The sequence below is a fragment of the Kwoniella shivajii genome, chromosome 9, assembly GCF_035658355.1.
Source record: "Kwoniella shivajii chromosome 9, complete sequence".
Lineage (NCBI taxonomy): Eukaryota > Fungi > Basidiomycota > Tremellomycetes > Tremellales > Cryptococcaceae > Kwoniella > Kwoniella shivajii.
This window is the reverse complement of record NC_085916.1, coordinates 223,041-241,158: the sequence shown is the minus strand read 5'-3', so window position 1 is coordinate 241,158 and position 18,118 is coordinate 223,041. Positions and strand designations below refer to the sequence as shown.

The 18,118-nt window shown below is 43.5% G+C and overlaps 7 protein-coding genes across 7 annotated transcripts; all 7 read right to left on the bottom strand.

Moving 5' to 3' along the window:
• Positions 1-84: 84 nt before the first annotated feature.
• On the bottom strand, positions 85-2,416 carry IL334_006418 (uncharacterized protein; the record flags this gene model as incomplete). Its single annotated transcript, XM_062938120.1, has 11 exons — positions 85-144; positions 234-572; positions 636-877; positions 946-1,110; positions 1,164-1,288; positions 1,349-1,435; positions 1,498-1,548; positions 1,606-1,700; positions 1,762-1,905; positions 1,974-2,249; positions 2,318-2,416. 11 exons carry the CDS (start codon positions 2,414-2,416, stop codon positions 85-87), a joined length of 1,683 nt encoding a protein of 560 aa, XP_062794171.1.
• Positions 2,417-2,932: 516 nt separating this feature from the next.
• IL334_006417 (uncharacterized protein) lies at positions 2,933-5,197 on the bottom strand (the record flags this gene model as incomplete). The annotated part of the gene is made up of 5 exons (XM_062938119.1): positions 2,933-3,246; positions 3,310-3,479; positions 3,607-3,747; positions 3,811-4,125; positions 4,209-5,197. The coding sequence occupies 5 exons, from the start codon at positions 5,195-5,197 to the stop codon at positions 2,933-2,935; spliced, it is 1,929 nt and encodes a 642-aa protein (XP_062794170.1).
• A 2,101-nt stretch (positions 5,198-7,298) lies between these two features.
• IL334_006416 (uncharacterized protein) lies at positions 7,299-7,865 on the bottom strand (the record flags this gene model as incomplete). Its single annotated transcript, XM_062938118.1, has 1 exon — positions 7,299-7,865. The coding sequence occupies one exon, from the start codon at positions 7,863-7,865 to the stop codon at positions 7,299-7,301; it is 567 nt and encodes a 188-aa protein (XP_062794169.1).
• Positions 7,866-8,738: 873 nt separating this feature from the next.
• On the bottom strand, positions 8,739-9,487 carry IL334_006415 (uncharacterized protein; the record flags this gene model as incomplete). Its single annotated transcript, XM_062938117.1, has 2 exons — positions 8,739-9,344; positions 9,428-9,487. The coding sequence occupies 2 exons, from the start codon at positions 9,485-9,487 to the stop codon at positions 8,739-8,741; spliced, it is 666 nt and encodes a 221-aa protein (XP_062794168.1).
• Positions 9,488-10,664: 1,177 nt separating this feature from the next.
• Positions 10,665-11,309, bottom strand: IL334_006414 (uncharacterized protein; the record flags this gene model as incomplete). Its single annotated transcript, XM_062938116.1, has 1 exon — positions 10,665-11,309. The coding sequence occupies one exon, from the start codon at positions 11,307-11,309 to the stop codon at positions 10,665-10,667; it is 645 nt and encodes a 214-aa protein (XP_062794167.1).
• A 2,539-nt stretch (positions 11,310-13,848) lies between these two features.
• IL334_006413 (uncharacterized protein) lies at positions 13,849-14,406 on the bottom strand (the record flags this gene model as incomplete). Its single annotated transcript, XM_062938115.1, has 1 exon — positions 13,849-14,406. The coding sequence occupies one exon, from the start codon at positions 14,404-14,406 to the stop codon at positions 13,849-13,851; it is 558 nt and encodes a 185-aa protein (XP_062794166.1).
• A 906-nt stretch (positions 14,407-15,312) lies between these two features.
• On the bottom strand, positions 15,313-17,604 carry IL334_006412 (mitogen-activated protein kinase CPK1; the record flags this gene model as incomplete). Its single annotated transcript, XM_062938114.1, has 17 exons — positions 15,313-15,365; positions 15,445-15,547; positions 15,618-15,675; positions 15,737-15,828; positions 15,901-15,910; positions 15,986-16,023; positions 16,075-16,112; positions 16,167-16,178; positions 16,238-16,267; positions 16,322-16,384; positions 16,457-16,583; positions 16,665-16,760; positions 16,857-16,917; positions 16,981-17,000; positions 17,058-17,136; positions 17,222-17,338; positions 17,513-17,604. 17 exons carry the CDS (start codon positions 17,602-17,604, stop codon positions 15,313-15,315), a joined length of 1,089 nt encoding a protein of 362 aa, XP_062794165.1.
• Positions 17,605-18,118: the final 514 nt, after the last annotated feature.

The window sequence follows — 18,118 nt, the reverse complement described above, 5'->3', positions numbered from 1 at the left end:
TCCTTCGTTCAAATCGACAAGCAGCTTTTGATCGTGTCTAGGCATTTCCTCTTCCCTTCCAAACCTAATAGACTTTTATTCAATTCACTCATCCTCTTCATCTTTATCTGTCTTTTCAGCATATTTGAGTAAAGCTTCTCTTGGCTAATTAAGGAAAGCAGCAATCAAACGCTGATCAGCATCTTCTCAATTTCAGGAAGACGGACCACAAATTATGATGATTGATGACTTACATCTTCAAATTGTAATTCTGATGGGAACAAAGTTTGTACGAAACCTTGCATTTCACTTGCGCCTAATCTACCACCTCTACCTGCACCTCTCACGGGTTCCATGGGTTTCATCTTCTTGGCTTTCTTTTCTTTTTGATGCAATGATTCACGATGTCCTTGATCTTTGAACATTGGTAATGCGTCTGGAGTGTAAATGACAGGTTTCAAATCGGCTGAAGAGAACGAAGGATCTCGTGGAGCTGTTTTAGGCATCTTTGATAATGGAAGTAAAGCACCTCGAATCGAAGAATGAGGATTGTAAAGAACATGTAATGCCCCTGTTGATAGTGATGCGAAGATCTACAATGCACGACTTTTAATATACGGCAATACAAGTGAGGAGGATATCTAGGCAGAACTCACTTGGTTGATACGTGAATGCCACGCTACTCTGACCACACTTCCGTCACCGACCGTTATCCTCCTCTCCTCTTTGAGATCCTCCGAATTCAGAAATACCAAAGCACCTTTCTGGCCTTTCGGTGCTGCTATACCAGTCAATATCGATCTCTCATCTGGAGAGAAGATGATATTCGTTTCGGGATAAAGATTGTCTAAACCTGTAGCTACGGCTACCGGTTTCCGTATTGATCTTATATCCCATACTACACCATAAGGTCGCATTAGATCAGAATACGTGTAATTCTGTAAAGGAACAAATGTCAGAACTCACATTTGACAGTGTCGTCACCACCCCTCGTAACTACTCTGAATCCATCCCTAGCAAAAGCGATACCAGTAGTTTCAGTATTCTTAGTGTGGGCATTTTCGTTGCTATAATTGGGTCTAGCGAAATTCGAAGAAGTATTCCATATATGCAATGTACCATCGAAACATGCTGCCAATCTGATCAGTCTCCGTCACATGCATTTTGGCAGAGATATGTCTCACCTCCAGCTATCATCTTCCCATCCCAACTCCAAGCACACGATGTAACCTTTGTTCTCGCACCTCTTTCTTTCGATCTGACCACTATCACCTGCTTTTGTTTTCGTTTGTTCTCAACGTCCCATATCCTAAAAGAGCCAAGCGTCAGCTGCGTGTAGCATCATTAAGAGAGACCGAAGGATCCTCACCTCAGAGTCGAATCATTGGAACAGGTCAGGAATTGGGTTTTATCCGTGGGATGAAACGATCCACCGTTTATTTCTGCTGTGTGGCCGCTGCCGTATCACCGTTAGCTCCTGAGCTCCTCCCGATTGTCAATCCGTGCTGAGTTATTCACTTTGTATTTTTCATGTCACGTAGATAGACATCTCCCTTGTTGTATTCCACCCTGATGGTGAAATGTCAGTTTTCGTTTCCAAAGTATTGCGTATTTGTTTGGACTCACCCTTCTTCCCCGTCTTTCGTATACACCTTCGGCTGCAATGTACCCGATATAACCAGTAGTTTGTGTCCATCATGAGAATAAGATAAATCATGTACCTGTTCGAGTTGATTGTAAGCTGTATTCATTCAAGGAAGCGCACCAGGAATACAAGCTCACATGGTAATTCCCGTTCGCTTCAAAACTCTTGAATGGTCTCAATCTAGAATCCATTCCGCCAAAATCCCAGATCTTCGTATCATAATCATGTGACCCAGTAGCGACCCTAGCTCCTGATGGATCTATCGCCAAAGCTGATAGCACCTGTATCAAGTGTTTTATCATTGGTGAGCATGTGTGTCTGTGTCGCAGGACCGAGTCTCTATACTTACCTTGGTATGATCTTTCAGTACTATCTCATGGGTGACAGGTGTTCTATCTATCTCTTCCTCGTCACTGTATTCGCTCTCATCATCACTCCCGTCTTCATCTGCCTCTTTATCAGCTTTTCGCTTCGCTCCTGTACCGGCGCCGACTTCAGAGGTAGTGGGTGGTAATGGTCCAATATCGTCATCGTCCTCCTCCTGCTTAGCGGGACCAGCAGGAAGTTTTGAGGGTCCAGGTTCCTGTGACTCAGAACTTTTAGATATTACGGGTGGAGGTGGAGCCTTGAGTCGATAAACTCAGCATGCAACGATAGACTCAAACTGGAAAGAAGTATAAACTGAAAACGTACGGGTTCAGATCTTTTGGAGCTTTCCACTTTTGATTTGAACGTTGATGAAGCAGCTTTGGCTTTTTTACCAAAGCTCATGGGCAGTCCAAAACCTTCCATCTTGTCAAAGTTCCTTATGAAGGCAGAGAGTTTGCTGAGAAATATAATCTGAAATGTAACGAAGGATTAATACGAGGGATAAAAGTAATGTTCAAACGGAACGAGTTGGAGAAACGAGTAAACATCGAATTTCAACTCGAGTGGCAAAGTGGCACATGGCAAAATCCTCTTTCATTCGAACAGACTTGTTCATTTCGCATTTCAACGGATCCCGCTGGGCAACACAGTAACGAAATATGCATGTCATGTGCTGCTCTACACAAGGATGGTAATGTGTCAGGATGGGATGGTATGTAGCATTTGATTATCACATGAGATTGGATAGTAATCTTTGAATCGTTCCTATTCCGACTTGCTCTCAGATGTAGGCACTCCCTCTTCCATCTGCTCTTGCTGAACATCTTGACATTCTGTCTTCATTGACTTTCTGTCTTCATTCGGGACCGATCAAAATGGATGACACTTCCATGAAACTTGTCAGCACAAGTCCTCTGGATGGTGAGATACGACAATTACTCACGTGATAGTAGTATCATCCCTCATATGTTTGACACCCGGTTGCCCCAGACTGAGAATCTGTTTTCTCAACTGTCTGTCACTCCCTCCAAAGGCATTTCGGAGTAAATGAGTAGCTGAATTCTGATCTTCGAAAATCCAGCGGCCATCAACATTCAATTTTCCTGCAGGATCGTGATGTTTAGGTTCCGAAGTACAAAATGAAAGTGGGATCAACTCTGAAAGCTTCGCTTTCTCTACATCGCCCTGTTTGGCATGTGTTAAATTGGCGGAAACCAGCTGACATGCTTCTTGCGAGCTGAGTCTCCCCCACACTATGTGCAGTCAAACGTTCACACATGAGCTTCAAGAATCTCAGGGGATGTAGTCGAACTCACGACCGTCAGTAGCCAAGATAATGAAACGAAGTTCTTCAGCTTCATCTGCATCAAGGTCTCGCCAAGCTACTTCAGGCTTAGCAGTAACGTAAGGTGGAGTGCTTCTCCCTTTCGCGTTTATGTGACCCCAATCTTGATCGGGATTGGACTGACAGAAATCTTTATGTAACCTACAGTAGTATACGCTGAAGGTTGCTTTACTTGCTCACTACTATAACGAAATGATATCCTGTCAATACCTTGACCTCGGCGTTCTATGATACGCCTGAATGTTGTTCATAAGAAAGTCAGACTTACTCTCTCCATTGTTTGGCTGGAGCCTTGTAGATGTGATCGCCGAAGGTTCTCGTAGGATGGAGTGCGCCGAACACCCTTACACCATCGCCTTTGTCTACCATTATCGTTCCTCTCTCGTGCTCGGGATGTTCCGAATCGATTCTAATTGGTATTTAACAATCGGGTTTCAGCTCAAACAGGCTTGATTACAGGTCAAAAGCCCACCTGGTGCATTCTTCTGGATTGTCGCCATTCTGGTCTACAGTCAAAACATCACATCTCCATGTTTGTTCTTTCTTGTTCCACCACCCAGCCACGGCTCTTGAGTCTCCACAATTAGCAATGTATACCCTGCGGGCTGGAGCGTCCATTATCACGGTTAAAGCACAAGATGCACCTGGTAAAATGTTACACAAAGTTAAAAGGGTCGACAAGTCAGTGTTGGCAGCAGACGACCGGTCTTGTCCGCAGTCCATGTCGAGAGCTGGATTACTTATCAGTAGAGGTGTATTGACGATGTCCCTGTCTACTGCCAGGAAACTGAGAACACATGAATATCAGACCATATTTGGGGGCTATGAGTATGAGGTGATATATTTATGCTACTCGTCGCGAGCACTCACGTCTGGCTGATTACATTCGCGAATACCTTAGGCTTGAGTATAGTCTGAACACCAAAGTTACTATCTCCATGAGATTCGTCACTTTTGGAGATCCGTTCTTGCTTGTCCTCCAGAGCTTTACCTAGAGCGTAAGCCAAACAACCATGTAACGTCCTCCTCAAGAGATCCGATACGCCATCTCCTGAATGTCCGTCGAACACGGAAAACATTGATACATCGGAAGAGGCATCGCCTTTTACGATATCAGTAATTGTGGTAGCCTTGTGGTATTCACCCAAATGCTGTTTAACGAGTCTCCATTTATGCCAAAAGAACACAGGTTCCTTCCCGACTTTGTCCTTCATATCGGTCGCATTCGCTTCCTTCGGCTGTAAGACCTCTTCAGACGAGTTATCTGATGAAGTCATCGTATCTTCGTAGAAAGGTGGTAAGGGATTTCGACCATTATTGGCTAGTTCAAGGAGACCATCATAATTCAAAATATCTGCCGCCCATCTATCGTCTCCAGGAGACGTGGTAGGTAAGATGATATTATGAAAATGGGATACAGGATTTCCAAACCTTTTTACAGGGGTACGAGTACTCTCCTTGTCGAAATGATCTTGATCATGAAGAATGTGAGTTCGGATATTCTTTTTGTACTTCGCTTGGACAGCATCACGTTTGACCGTACGAATAAATATCTTGCCACCTTCTTTTGTTGACGAGGGTGTCCATTCTGGATCTGAGGATTTTGCAACTTTCATATTCGTGTCCGCGGTCGGGGTCAGATTCTCGTTTGATTTTTCTTCGTTCACCGCTTGCTGTCTGAGACAAGCAGGGATACTTCTGACCAGCCTGGTCATCGTGGCAGCGTTATAGACCAGAAAGGGAACCGCGAAGCAGAGCAATAGACCGCATGTTGCAAGAAGAATATGAGAAGTTTGGGTGACGATGATCATCGGAGGCTGAGCAAGAGGTAGCTTGGGAAGAGAGGCTGTATTATTCATTGATGTGCGTCACTGTATATAAGTAGTACTTATATCGTAAAGCATGAACCTCATCTATTCCAACCAATAGTAGGATGACTAGCTCAGGATCGCTGCGATAAACCGTGTACTCACGATTGTTCTTGGTCAGTATTGCAGAAATATGTTTTATGATCGTATGAAGAGGAAAGACTCGTCAGGATCACTCGTGAGAATGAGCAAGGGATAGTGTAGATAGTGAATGAGTCAGTAGACAGCCCATACCTGACCACCTGACCGACTTCGCTGAATGGGTCTGTCGATATCGACTCGAAAGAAAGTCTTTTCTGTCTCTCCTTTGCGGCCTTCGCGTCAAAGGTAAGTTCTCCTGAGACCAGGCATCCAAGTACGTTCCCTTACTACTAAATACCCCATGATGAAAGGGTCAGTGGGGAACCAGGAGCGTTATAGAAAGATGGGATGGGTTGTCTAGCAGAGGGTTGGCGGCTATACCTGTCACTGGTTGCGCAAGCACAAACGACGCAGCTTGAATATTGTTTTCACGTGAGCAGCTAGTCAGGCAGTCCAGCATTAAGACTGGACAGAAGAGGCGAGTATTATTGCTTACGACTTACTCTTGAGATCAGAAATGGCTATACCGTATGCATAAGAACGAAGAGAAGGCGGACTCCTTCTATCTACGTCGTGTTTACGAGCATGTGTATCCGTCTCTATAAATCTATGGCATCCCCCTCTATCCCAATCGTCTCCATAGAACACGCTCTGCGTTTCGCCCATACCTAGGCTCTATGTATGGCTGTTCTGCTCCAAGCAAGTCCAAGGTCTCTGGAGATCGCTTCGTAGGATTGTTATATCTATTATCCTTTCTAATGAACCACACTTCATATGATTCATGGTCGACATGCTTAATCCCCGGACTCGGAGTGAGCTCCTTCATAAAAGTCTACCATATCTGCCCCAATGCCCTTAGTGTCCGCACAAATCTGACAAAACCTTGCAGGGACTAGGTTTTCTGGATGATTTCTGAACAGCCTTTTCAAAATCGGTTACAGTTTATTGGAGCACCTATATCTCATCTTTTCCTTTTAGGGAAAGCCCAGCTCCCAAACTAGATGTGAAACGGTCTCTTATATTTCCAGTCCATTGGCGGGACAGCTCCTCGATGAGAGTAGCTTGAATTTCCTTGCAAATCCTGGTCGGGATTCACCTCAGTACTACTGTTCTGTTCAAGGTTAGAGTGGGTTGGAACAAAATATCCTTTAAAATTAGCTTGTGTTTCCGGTTCTTGATCGTTATCACAGTCTGTTGAATCATTGCCTCAGGCTGCAGTGGAAGTGGGAGTCATGAATTGCTGATGTCTAAGGATGATTGCGACCGGTCAAAAGGGGGGAAGTGGCGATATTCAATGAGCCCCAATATGATCATTATGCGTACTATGTGTCTCCTTATCGGCGTTGGAAGTAAAGGCAATCAGGAAACGAAATTGAAAGATGTAAAAAGGAAATGTGACGAAGAAGTGAGCGTGTTTCTGGGGATACCCATTTTTACACCTTGCATCCAAATCCTTTCGATCGATCATGACAATGCCTTCGTAGCAATCTCTAAAGGAAGAAAAGTCATCTCATTGCGTGCTCGAGTCGCTGAATGGTCCTTCCTTTCTTGTGGATTTTTTCAATGGGCAAGGTCCTCTCTGTCAGTGTTCTTAAAACTTTCTCTAAACCTCTGGTAGGTTTTTTAATGGAATTTGAGCCACAGTCACTAAGGACTTCCTTCATTTCCACCCTGGCAGAATTGGGAAAAAGGAAGCAAACAAGAAAATGTCTACTGATATGCGATCCTTTGTTTTCTTTCACCGAGAGCAGATATATCATCCATGCTCACATACAGTATGGAGTAAAAATCAGTGATAGAGGCAAAAGTAACCCTTGAGGGAGTTGGGGCATCTTCGGCGCCGAATCCTGGTTTATGACTATTCTGTATACATAAGACGTGACCCCCCGTAATTCATGCATGTACCCATTTTGTACAAATTGTCCTCTTCCATTGAGAGGAGTACTGTAATCACTAGACGCTCCGCCTTCACGCTCATCACGCACAAACAGCCGCGCCTTTGAAACTATGTTCAAGCCGCTTGCGGACTGCTATTCATTGATACCATCATGGAGTTTTCCGAACTCCTGGCTAATGGTCTATTGGTCATATTAGCGTTAGGATGGAATTTGACGTCAAAACGCCAGTTGGCAGCATAAGCTTCGTGCTCTTCTATCTCAGGATTTGATGTCAAAGCTTTCAGGCTTTGGTCGACTGAATCGGGATTGCAAGAATCGCTATCTGTAATCTGCCGCCATTTGTTATAAACATATGCCGCCGCACTTCTTGCAACTTCGGGTCGATGAATACGTTTTTGATTTGTAAGACGGCTGTGAGCCTCCCTTTGTTCGGGTAGAGACATCTGGTTCACTTCAGTGTCGTCGTTCGGCTTTCTCCCTAGAATATGTCTGGAAATTAGGTCCGTGACACTCTCGGTGACTCGACTTGTTGTCGGACCCAAGGTCGATGCTGTAACTCGGTATAATTCCACCTTGTCGATGAGTTCAGCTGTCAACTTCTCCAGGTCCTCTATGGACTCCTTGTGTTTTCTACTCGGCATGAAGTTCGATAAAAGGTCGCGTCTTCGTCCAGAACTCATGTTTGCAATGTGAGTTTGAATATGACAGTATTACAGGGGGATGACGAGAATCGCTGTAATGATGCGTGTGAGACATGCATATCTTGTGTTCGATAGAAAATAGAGCACCTACAGTAGAACTTAGAGATACCTGATGACTATCTATAGCTTCAATGTGTACGCTGGATATTTGGTTGGAGAAAGATATATAGTTGCTGAATCGAAACAATATCTCGTCTGGACCAACCCCTTTTTATACGCAAAATTTCATGAACAAATCGCTCCTTAGCCGAACCTTTGTTATATGTCATGAACGGATACAACACTTTTGCGTCTTCTGGATTGTGTGCTTGACACAAAGCGAAGACTTTACACTCCTTTTTCTGTATAGATGATCAAAAGAGAAGCATAAAGGTGTTTGGTGCCCTCTAGTGATACCGACTACTAACGTGCTGTACAGTCCGCCGTCTTCTTGCCACCTTTGTTATAGAGTGCAGTACTAATGATGCGCGAAGACGCCATAGGAAAGGTCATCTGGACCTCATGCTCAGATTATCTTACACACTCGTCCATCATTCGCCACCCTGAGTAATTGACACCGCTCAAAGCTTGTCAATGATATAGTTTGTCGAAATATTGAGTTCATCGCTCAGTCTTTCGGTACTGCTGCAAGACAATTAGACTAATGCATACGCCAAAACCTACATGGTTGGCATGGAAAGAGCCTGTCTCGCCTTGTGGGCTCCTGATTGTGACTGGACACCATTTCTCATATACTCTACAATATTATAGAGCATCTACAATAAGGGCTAAAATTCCAAACGTCTTGCAATTTTTCACTTGATTTATTTCGGTAAATTCAATCTTCCTTCTTTGAGGCATCCTCTTTCTCTCTCATATACTCTGTTGCCATGGCCGGTATTTATTCCCAATGGCGGTGGTGTTCATGTCTTTAATTTCGCACTTCAATGGTTTTTTCTTCGTATAGATGTCATACATAGAATTGTCCAGGGAAAACCATAAGTTGTAGTCCCTGACACCGATTTCGTTGTCGTCCGTGCCAATGTCGACACGTTCGGCTCTTGGGTCGGATGTAAGCTTGCTGAGCTCAGTTTCAGGATCTCCCCCTTTGCTGGCAATGTGTGACACCATTTTATCAATTCTGTGCTTGAGATGTGAGTCCAGTTGCCTCTTGAATGCAGTAATATATGTGCTCTTGGTTCTTTCCATCACGATCAAGGTGTCTTCCATAGTGGGTAATTCACTATTAGACCAATTGAATGGAGTGCGCCTCTCTATGTCCTCGGCTATCTGTCTTGAAAATTCACTGACCAGGCGAGCTTGAGTTGACTTTATTTCGAGGTCAAGGCGTGAACCAATGGCCGTATCGGCTCCGTGTCTCAATGAGGGCGTGGAGGTAGGAGGGTTGCTTCCCGTAGAGCCTGAGATACCTGATGATCGAGCAAAGAAGCTTCCAAAACCTTTTGAACTCATGGTGACCTGGGCGTATCATACATCGCGTCAGTATAGCTCGTTGGCTTTAACGTTCAGCCACATCTATCTGAAGCACATGCTCTACTCACCTTGATTGACGGATAAATAAGCTCAGTTTCGAACAGATAGTAAGAAGAGACACGCTTCATGTGTTAGAATTGTCAAGAAATGAAATTTTGAATGGTAGAGAGATTATGTGTAGTCTCTTGTGAGATTAGTCCGGGCGTTTTATAAAGCGAGAAGGCAACTATGGCGCATGTACGCAGGAGTGAGTATAAGGACTGTATGAAAGGACGTCTCTTTTCATTGCGTGCACGAATCGAGTCGATCTTTCGATTCATACCACGTCATCAAGCTTCTTGTCAGAACACCTCCTTTTGCAAATTAAATATAAATCTCTATCAACTGAAATCTTTCTGGTTTTAAAAAGCGCAGTACTTATATGATCACCACAAAAATGAACCTCTAGCGAATGGTGCGCGGACTATGACGGTGATGCGATTCTTGGAAGAATGTAACGTATGATATGAACTTGTTTTATCCTATTTTGTGTTCGAGGTATAAGAGGTCGGATCTTGACGGGCTGAGGCGTAGATCAGAGATAATCAGTTGACGGGCTCTGACGTCGTCTTTCTACTTCGGGCATGCTTCATGTATGTACCATGGAAAGCCCTATATAACATATCCCAAATCAATCATGGAGTGCAGTATGACCAATTTTCAGAGTACGTATGTCCGCAAACAGAATGTGGCACCAGAAAAACTCAACAGTCTGAATGATACCTCCCGCTCAACGGACAACGGAAACATCAAGAAAATCGTATGACTCCGTGCCGGTAGTTACTAATTTATTTAGCATATCTTGCAGGTTCTCAACAGTGCAGGTTCTCAACAGCAATAGCACGGAAGGACTCTCTGGGGAGCGATTCGTTCCTGACATTGTCTACAGATTGATAATCCACGTCGAAAGAGTGGCCATGGTATATTGGCTCCAAGTCTTGAATGTCGAGATTCGCAGTGGCATCATGAAGATATCATCTGACCTTCTTTCCGTCCACTCCGCTTCCTATCATCTCTGATCACATTGTGAGCACATACGAACGTATAAGTGTGGACACGGAAGGCCTTGTCTGCTCTTGGATGTATTTCACAGCTTTGCCATATTGGACCTCAGATCTTTCTCTTAACCCCGTCCGGATTAAGTGCGTGTGCGATCCAGTGCGTGTCGGGAGCTAAGCTCTCGGCATATATATGTATAATGTTAGGACTCAATAATTGCATGAACATCTCTTCGAGTCATTTCCCTCACGACTTGAACACACCCGTTCACTCGCCTATAGATATCCCTCCGAACATTTCCGTCGCTGTCTTCTCGTACATCTCTCTGTTGGCATCCCCACTCGTATCAAATGAGCTTTTGAAAGACATGGGATTAATCAGTTCAGGTGAAAGATCACACTCGTACTCTGAGCCGGTTAGACCCAAGCACAATTTGAACCTATTTCTCCCGCCCATATATTCCACTCCAAGCTCTGGTACAAGTTTGCTCAGTTCTGTTGCAGGATCTTTGCCCACTATCTCGATTCTGCGTGCCATCTGATCTAATCTCGCATTGATAGGTGCTGTTGATTCTTCTTTGAATTTCGCACATACAATTTCGTGAGTTTGAGCTATGACTCGGATCGTTTGATCATCTGTACGTTTACTGTTGAAGATTGTATAATTGCTCCGGTATTGGAAGTTGTTAGCCAATTTTTCAGACAACTTGCTAGTGATTCTATCTTTAGTCTTTTGTAAGTCGGTGTCGATCTCCCGGATGACGGTGATATACGGAGAGGATTGAGTTGCAGCAGACAAAGCGTCGGAGTCGTGTTTTCCTTCCGGTTCCATCTGCTCATATGGCGAAGAGATATCGGGTAGGAGTGTATCAACGAACGTTGTGAAAGTGGCGCGGGTGTTGTTGAAAATCATTCCGTGATTCTGCTTTGTATAATATTTATATCAGTGTGGTACCACAAATTCTGATATTGGCGGTGCGTAACGGAGTAAGTCGATGAACTAACACAAACGAGGTTTGATTATGGAAAGAATTTTTTTTTTTTCCAGCAGTGCGCAGATTTATAGGAGGTATGATTGATACGGTGTGATGTATTGAGAGGCAAAGTTATGCATCAAGGTAAAACTTATATACTGACCACGGTGACGAGCTTGACTGCACTAGTAATATTGGATAATAACTGTCTGAAAGGAGACTTCCCCGGTTCATTCCGAATTCGAGTAGGTTTCGACATGACTCATCGCACTGCATTGTACGCCTCTTCTTTGTGAAGATGTACGTTTCAAAGGAGACGTCTACAATTGGCGCCTTTCTATACTTCTTTTGTAAATATGTGAACGTCACAATGATCAGTATAGCGCTTCACCCGCATGACGTATAATCACTGTGTGTACAACATTTCCATATCGACAAATATGTCATCGTCCTCTTTTGAGCATCGTCATCACGCTGTGGCAAGGTTATTTGTGACCTCGTTCATGAGGAATATTCGGACTTACTGCTCAGCGCGAGTTGATGTGGCTCCACCCTTTTGAACACTGATAATCAAAAACAGAGGAAGAACGGTGCTGAACGCCTTTCTTTGTGAGCGTCTACTACTTCCTTTTCCGCAGAACTGGTGGGCGAAATTTCCTCTGATATCATCATATCGAATGGCTGACACACCTGACCTATTCTCCAGTCTTGCCTCAAATGGTTAGCCTGCTCGCTCATTTCTCCTGCTTCTTACGGTTCACTATGTAACTCATGCCACTTTCAGATTCAACGGCTGATTCTGATCGTACGAGGAAAGATAACGATGAATGAAGGAGAATCGACAGTCACTGCTATTCATAAATACTGAAAGTACCTGATGCCAATGCACACCATACTGACATGAAGCACGATTGCCTCTCATCAACTTCCGCAAATTCATTCCCTGATGTGTGACTCGTTACGCAATGCGTTCTTTCTCGGCCAAGTATTTTTGTGTGACTTTGCGATACGTATTTTCAATATGCGATGGGGCACAATCACTAACGGTGGCGACCATCGGGGTTTCCTCAGTAGTGGTGTTATAATCATAGGCCTTGGAGGCGAACCACAAATTGTATTTGTATCCGTTGCCCGCATATTTGACTCCAGGTTCCATTTTGAAGTTGTCCAGCTCTGTTTCGGGATCGTTTGCTGCGTCAGAGATTCTGGAGCACATGTGATTCAAACGCTCTTCTACAGACGGGGCTAAAAGCCGTTCGAAGGTTCTGGTATATACTTTACGGGCTCTAGAGATGACAGCTTCTATGTCTTCCTCAGTGGTCAGACCGCTATTGACAGAATCAAAGGGAGTGCGCTTTGTGACTTCATCAGCGAGCTGGGCTGAGAGAGCTTTGGTGAGAGTATCTTGAACCCTCTGTCTTATCTGATTAGAGCATGACCCATGAGACGTATCTCGGTAAGATCCTAATAAAGGGGTATGTAAGTCTTCATCACTTCCGGGAGGACGTCTATTCCTTGGCGATCGAAAAAGTCTCGACATGACGCCTGAGCTCATGGGAATGATGTGACTATATACATTGTGAGCATTGTACACCGACGTTAGTGTGGTACGCTTTCCTCATCGTGAGTCACAGGTTCCCGCAATGCTTTCGCCATCTACTCACTGTAAATGACGACAACCAGAGTCAAACTTACAGTAATGTAAATAGGCTGAGGTTGCTATGTTACAAGAGTGACGAGAAATTGGATAACGAGTGATAACGAATTACACTTGATCGTGGACGATAGTGAAACAACTTTGTATCGTAAGCTAACACGACCCCCTACTTTCCGCGGAGATGCAAAGACAATAACATCATATGGAATCATGGAGAACAATGGTTTGAAAGGAGGTCGCTTCTTATTGCGTGCTTGAATCGAGTCGAGTCATAGTCCAAACACCTCGTCATCCAACTTCTCATGAGAGAACGTCCTTTTACACGTCTCACACACGATTCACAAGGACGAATTCGTACCTCGTTGGTCTAGCCAATATCGAGATTGCTCTAGCTCCAGAAAACAGCATGATCTGAAGGAGTACAGCAGAGGATTTGAAACTTTTCAATGTATCATCAGCGGAATATCGTCGATGATTTTATGACGACCCCATGGAACCTTGCTCCTTAGTTACCGTATCAGTTATGTTATCCCTGGTGTACGAAGGGTTTAACCGATTTAACAATTGACTGCTGAAACACGAGACTGGCGCAATGATTGCTGAAGTCTAACAAGCTCTTTTCGGACTGTCGTGCTTTTTGAAAGGTTAACATGTGCTGCATGTCGAACAATGTCACTATTTAGAACATGAAAACATAAGCACACATATGGGTTACATCGACAAATACCTAAATCATTGAAACCTGGATACTTCTTTCTTACGTTCCACTTCACTATGATTGTAGACCAATGTTCGATTTAAGCGATCGAGACATTAGATTTCTAAATGACAGCTGCTTTTCCTTTTCCTTTTGGAGAAAGCTGTGTAGTCTCTCGAGCATATCTAGCTGCTTCCCTAATATCGCTCAACGTCAGGTGCCTAGCACGAACACAGACTTGGTCTCTTGGAACCAAACTATCTATGACTCCATCGGCAGATCCAAATTTCACATTGAAGGACCAACCGTCGATATAGGCCCTCGGTTTTGTAGTGCTGATATTCTTTGTAAGGTTATCAAGCTCGTCAATGACAGATTTCGTTTCTACTCCATTATCTACAAGTTCTGCCCATTTGTTCTCGATATATGGACCAATAGTTTCCGAGATGGATGTTCGAGTCTGCTCTTTCAAAAACTTTATAGCTTCCTCATAAGTATGTTCGGTATCTCTGTGCAAACCAGTCCTGTGTGGGGTCTCATCTAAGACAAATCTGCAAATCTGTTCAGAGATGGAGTCAACAATTCGATCATGTGTAGCAACAAAAGCGCAAGCTGTTGAATCCTCCGTCTTGGCCTGGTTGACACTGGCAGTAAGCTCAGTCGCATCGTTCCTGCGTTCCATCTGATCAGTACGTGTCTCAAATTCCTCTGTATGACTCTCTTCGTTGTCTCTGGATGAAAAAAACCGCCTGATTCTCCTCAAAGGATTGCGACTACTCTGAGAACTCATCCTGCCGATATGTGAGTTGTCGGGATACTGAAGGCAATTTCGAGGATTATCAGTGATACAGTCTAGTGATTGGGTCACGAATCACTGTTAAGTTGTTGAATATATCTTTGGTATGGATCAATTATGTAGGTATAGACTGTATCGGTATTTTGCAACTGGAGTGTCGAGTTCTTCGATGTGTCTATACAGTCAAGAGCACCTGGTCCAGCTGGCTCCGCGGCGGACCACCTTTATCCCTTGAACAGGATAAGGAGGGAAGTCGAAAAGACTTTCTCATTACGAGCTCCGATAGTCTCAGTATAGTCCAGACACCCAAAAGATGCACTGCTCCAACCAGCTCTTCGTGTCAGATCTATTGATGATAAAGGAAGAGGAAGAATTTGCCCTCGTTCTCGAGCTATTGGAGCTATTGGAGCTTCCGACTCTTTGCCTTCGTCTCACAGCTTTGACGTTGGTACTTATTACGCTCATCGGCCGAAATGCTCAGCTTTCTTTTGTCATTCATTGTATTGACTCTCCCTTTAAGAAGCCTTCACAAGTTGGATTGGCCAGCATTTGAAACCTCATCTTTGATTGATCAGATATCAATATGGAAAGTACAAGATTGCATGCATTTATTATGACTTGTTAATCGATATCAAACCGACAACTTTCTGGGAAGTTGTGGTTACTATTCAATCACCCCACGATCCAAATATGAAACATATATAATCATTTGTACAGCACAGGGATATGTGTTCGAGGCTCTTCTTAACCCATCTCCCGATAGGGCCAATGCCAATTTCGTTATCAAGATACTCATTGCTCTTGCTCATCATGAATAGGTTTTTGGATCTCAGCGTAAATTAGACCTATGGTATATCATGAGGAATCAGCATCTCGTTGCAGCGCCATACCTCAGAAACAAATGGCTCAGTTGAAGATACTCACGTTTTAGCATTTCCCTCCCTAATTGATCTTGTCTATTCTCAAAGTTGAAGAAATCAGGTTTTAAAGGTTCCGCTCCAGGTTCATCGTTAGGATCATGATAGGGCTGAAAATTATTTGTTAGGTCTACTGACGATGTGATCTTTGTTGCGAAAGATTCGATTTATGACGCTCACTTCGAGGTATGGGTGTTCTAACGCCTCTTCTACAGTGATTCTCTTACTTGGTGAAAACCTAATATAGATCATTAGAATGCAGCTTTGGTCCCACCAGCTATAAATCAGAAGGTACTCACGTTAAGCATTTTCTCAACAAGTCGAGAGCGTTGGGTTTCGCTTTCGGACAAACAACGGCAAAATCTTGTCTTCGAGTGAAATCAAGTGCTCGCTGCGTAATGGAGAAAGAATCTCAGTACCAATTGCAGTCTACGTTGAGGATATTGCATCGATGTAGACTCACGAGGTAGTCTCTGAACACGGGTTTCGAGGCGCATGATCAATTGGACATCTCCTGTGAGATGATCATTCAGGACTGGGTGACTTACTTTGATCTAGGTGATGTAATCTCATTGAAGTCGTCCATCTGCGTACCTAGTCAGCTGCGCTCTTTACGAGTTTAAACGGTAAGACTGACAGTCGGTGTTCCCAGCACATCCAATATCAACGACAATTCTTTGCCCTGATGTTAGCTTCTCGATCTATCTCGCTTTCATTTAAGCAGCTCACGATGATGATAGTCTGAAGAGATTTTATGTCAGCTGAAGAACTTCTTGGTTGGTAAACCAAAGACGGCTTACCCCTTCCAGGGAATAACGGTTTTCCATTGACTGAGCCAAAGAGATATTAGCTTGTTTCGTTTGAGGGGTTTCCAGCTAACTCACTCATTTCAGCCAAGATACATCCTACACTCCAGATATCAATGGCTTTTGTGTATTCTTGGAAAGCTGAGGAGTAAAAAGTATATCAGCTAATCATTCATTATCACTAATTTCGTAGATGGCACGCAAGATACTGACAGAGCATGACTTCCGGAGCTCTGTACCACCTTGTAGCTACATACTCAGTCATAAAACCGTTTCCTCCGTTGGGACCTGAATCAGGTGGAGGCATGGCTGCTGATCTTGCAAGACCAAAGTCGCATATCTATGAGATCATCGAGATTATAAGTTTGATCGCACAGGGAATAGCGACTGCCAGGCTTGGAGGTAGAAAAGAGAAACGCACCTTCAAATCACAATTTGCGTTTAACAACAAGTTTGATGGTTTCAGATCTCTGTGAAGTACGTTGGCTGAATGAAGTGCTTTTAACCCTCTAATAGTCTATCATTGAGCCATGTTAGCTGTGTTGTCCGTGTATTCCCCATATACGGCCTCGCAAGCTTTCACACATGTAGGAGTGGACTCCAATCGACTCACCTGATATATGAAATATTGACAATGATCATCCGATAATTCTTGAGTTCGAATCACTCTATGTCTATAGTAATGGTCGTGATTGGTCAGCTATCAATTATACATGTTTGGGAAAGATTTAGCTTACAGATCCGTTTCCATAAGTTCCTATTTGAGACATCTCGTCAGCTGGCATAGTAGAAAAGTGTCATGGAAATAGCTTACCTGCACAAGATAGACTTCGTGGAATTGCTCATAACTTGGAGGAGCTATGATATCAAGTATAGCAATGATGTTTTCGTGTCTACAGTATTTGTTTTGTTTCATATTAGCATTGATCTGTCCAGTACTGGAAAGTCTTAGGGAAGAGAAGTATCATACAAACTTACCTGAAATGCCTCAATAATTTAATTTCACGCAGAGTTCGTTGACAGAACATTGCATGATCAAAAGGGGTTATTCTCTTGATGGCTACTTTGGTTCCTGATGCTATGTGAGTTGCGGCTCTGTTGACATTAACAATACATGAGTCAATCGTTCAAGGAAAGTAACGGAAACGAGCGTCAGCAGAATTTTTGTAATCTGATGGATATACCTCAAGATGAGCAGATATAGAGCATGATAGTCTTTAATCTGCTTACTCGTTCATTATTTGATAAGTTGGTTTGAATTCGACTCACACAACAACGCCATAAGCACCTTCTCCTATGACCTCTAAAACCTGATAATGTTCAGAGACATTGAATGGAATCGAAGCTTGATCTACTGCCATTGTGTGTGTACGAGCGCAGCAAGTAACGGATTGTGATGAAGCCGAAAGTGAGTGAATGTAACGAGCTGGGTTGAGCTGGGGTTGAGTTTGATGAGCTCAGTGATGACCTAAGCTGAGTGATGAATTGATGTTTTACTTCTCAATTTGATGGAAAGAAGTTTGCAGTTGAAGTGAGATGAGATGATAGTGAGGTCGTAAAAGGGCGTTTATAACTTTATTGTATTGAATTTTAAAAATGGGAAAAAAGATAGGAACCAGAGTAGTTTCCGTTATAGGTACAGTCCCAGCTGTGTTTACTTCAATATTCTCGATCTTCTCGAGGCGTATCTTGTTTCTCGTATCGTATCTCTCGTCTTATTCGTTCTTCGTAAATATATTGGATTCGCTTTCATCAAAAAGAACAATAAAGACCAGCAAGTATTGAATGAAAAAGAGAACAATAAAGATATTATCACTGTTCAAACGAAAGTCCGAGCGCATCAGATGACACGTGGTGATGACGTAATCACGTGAT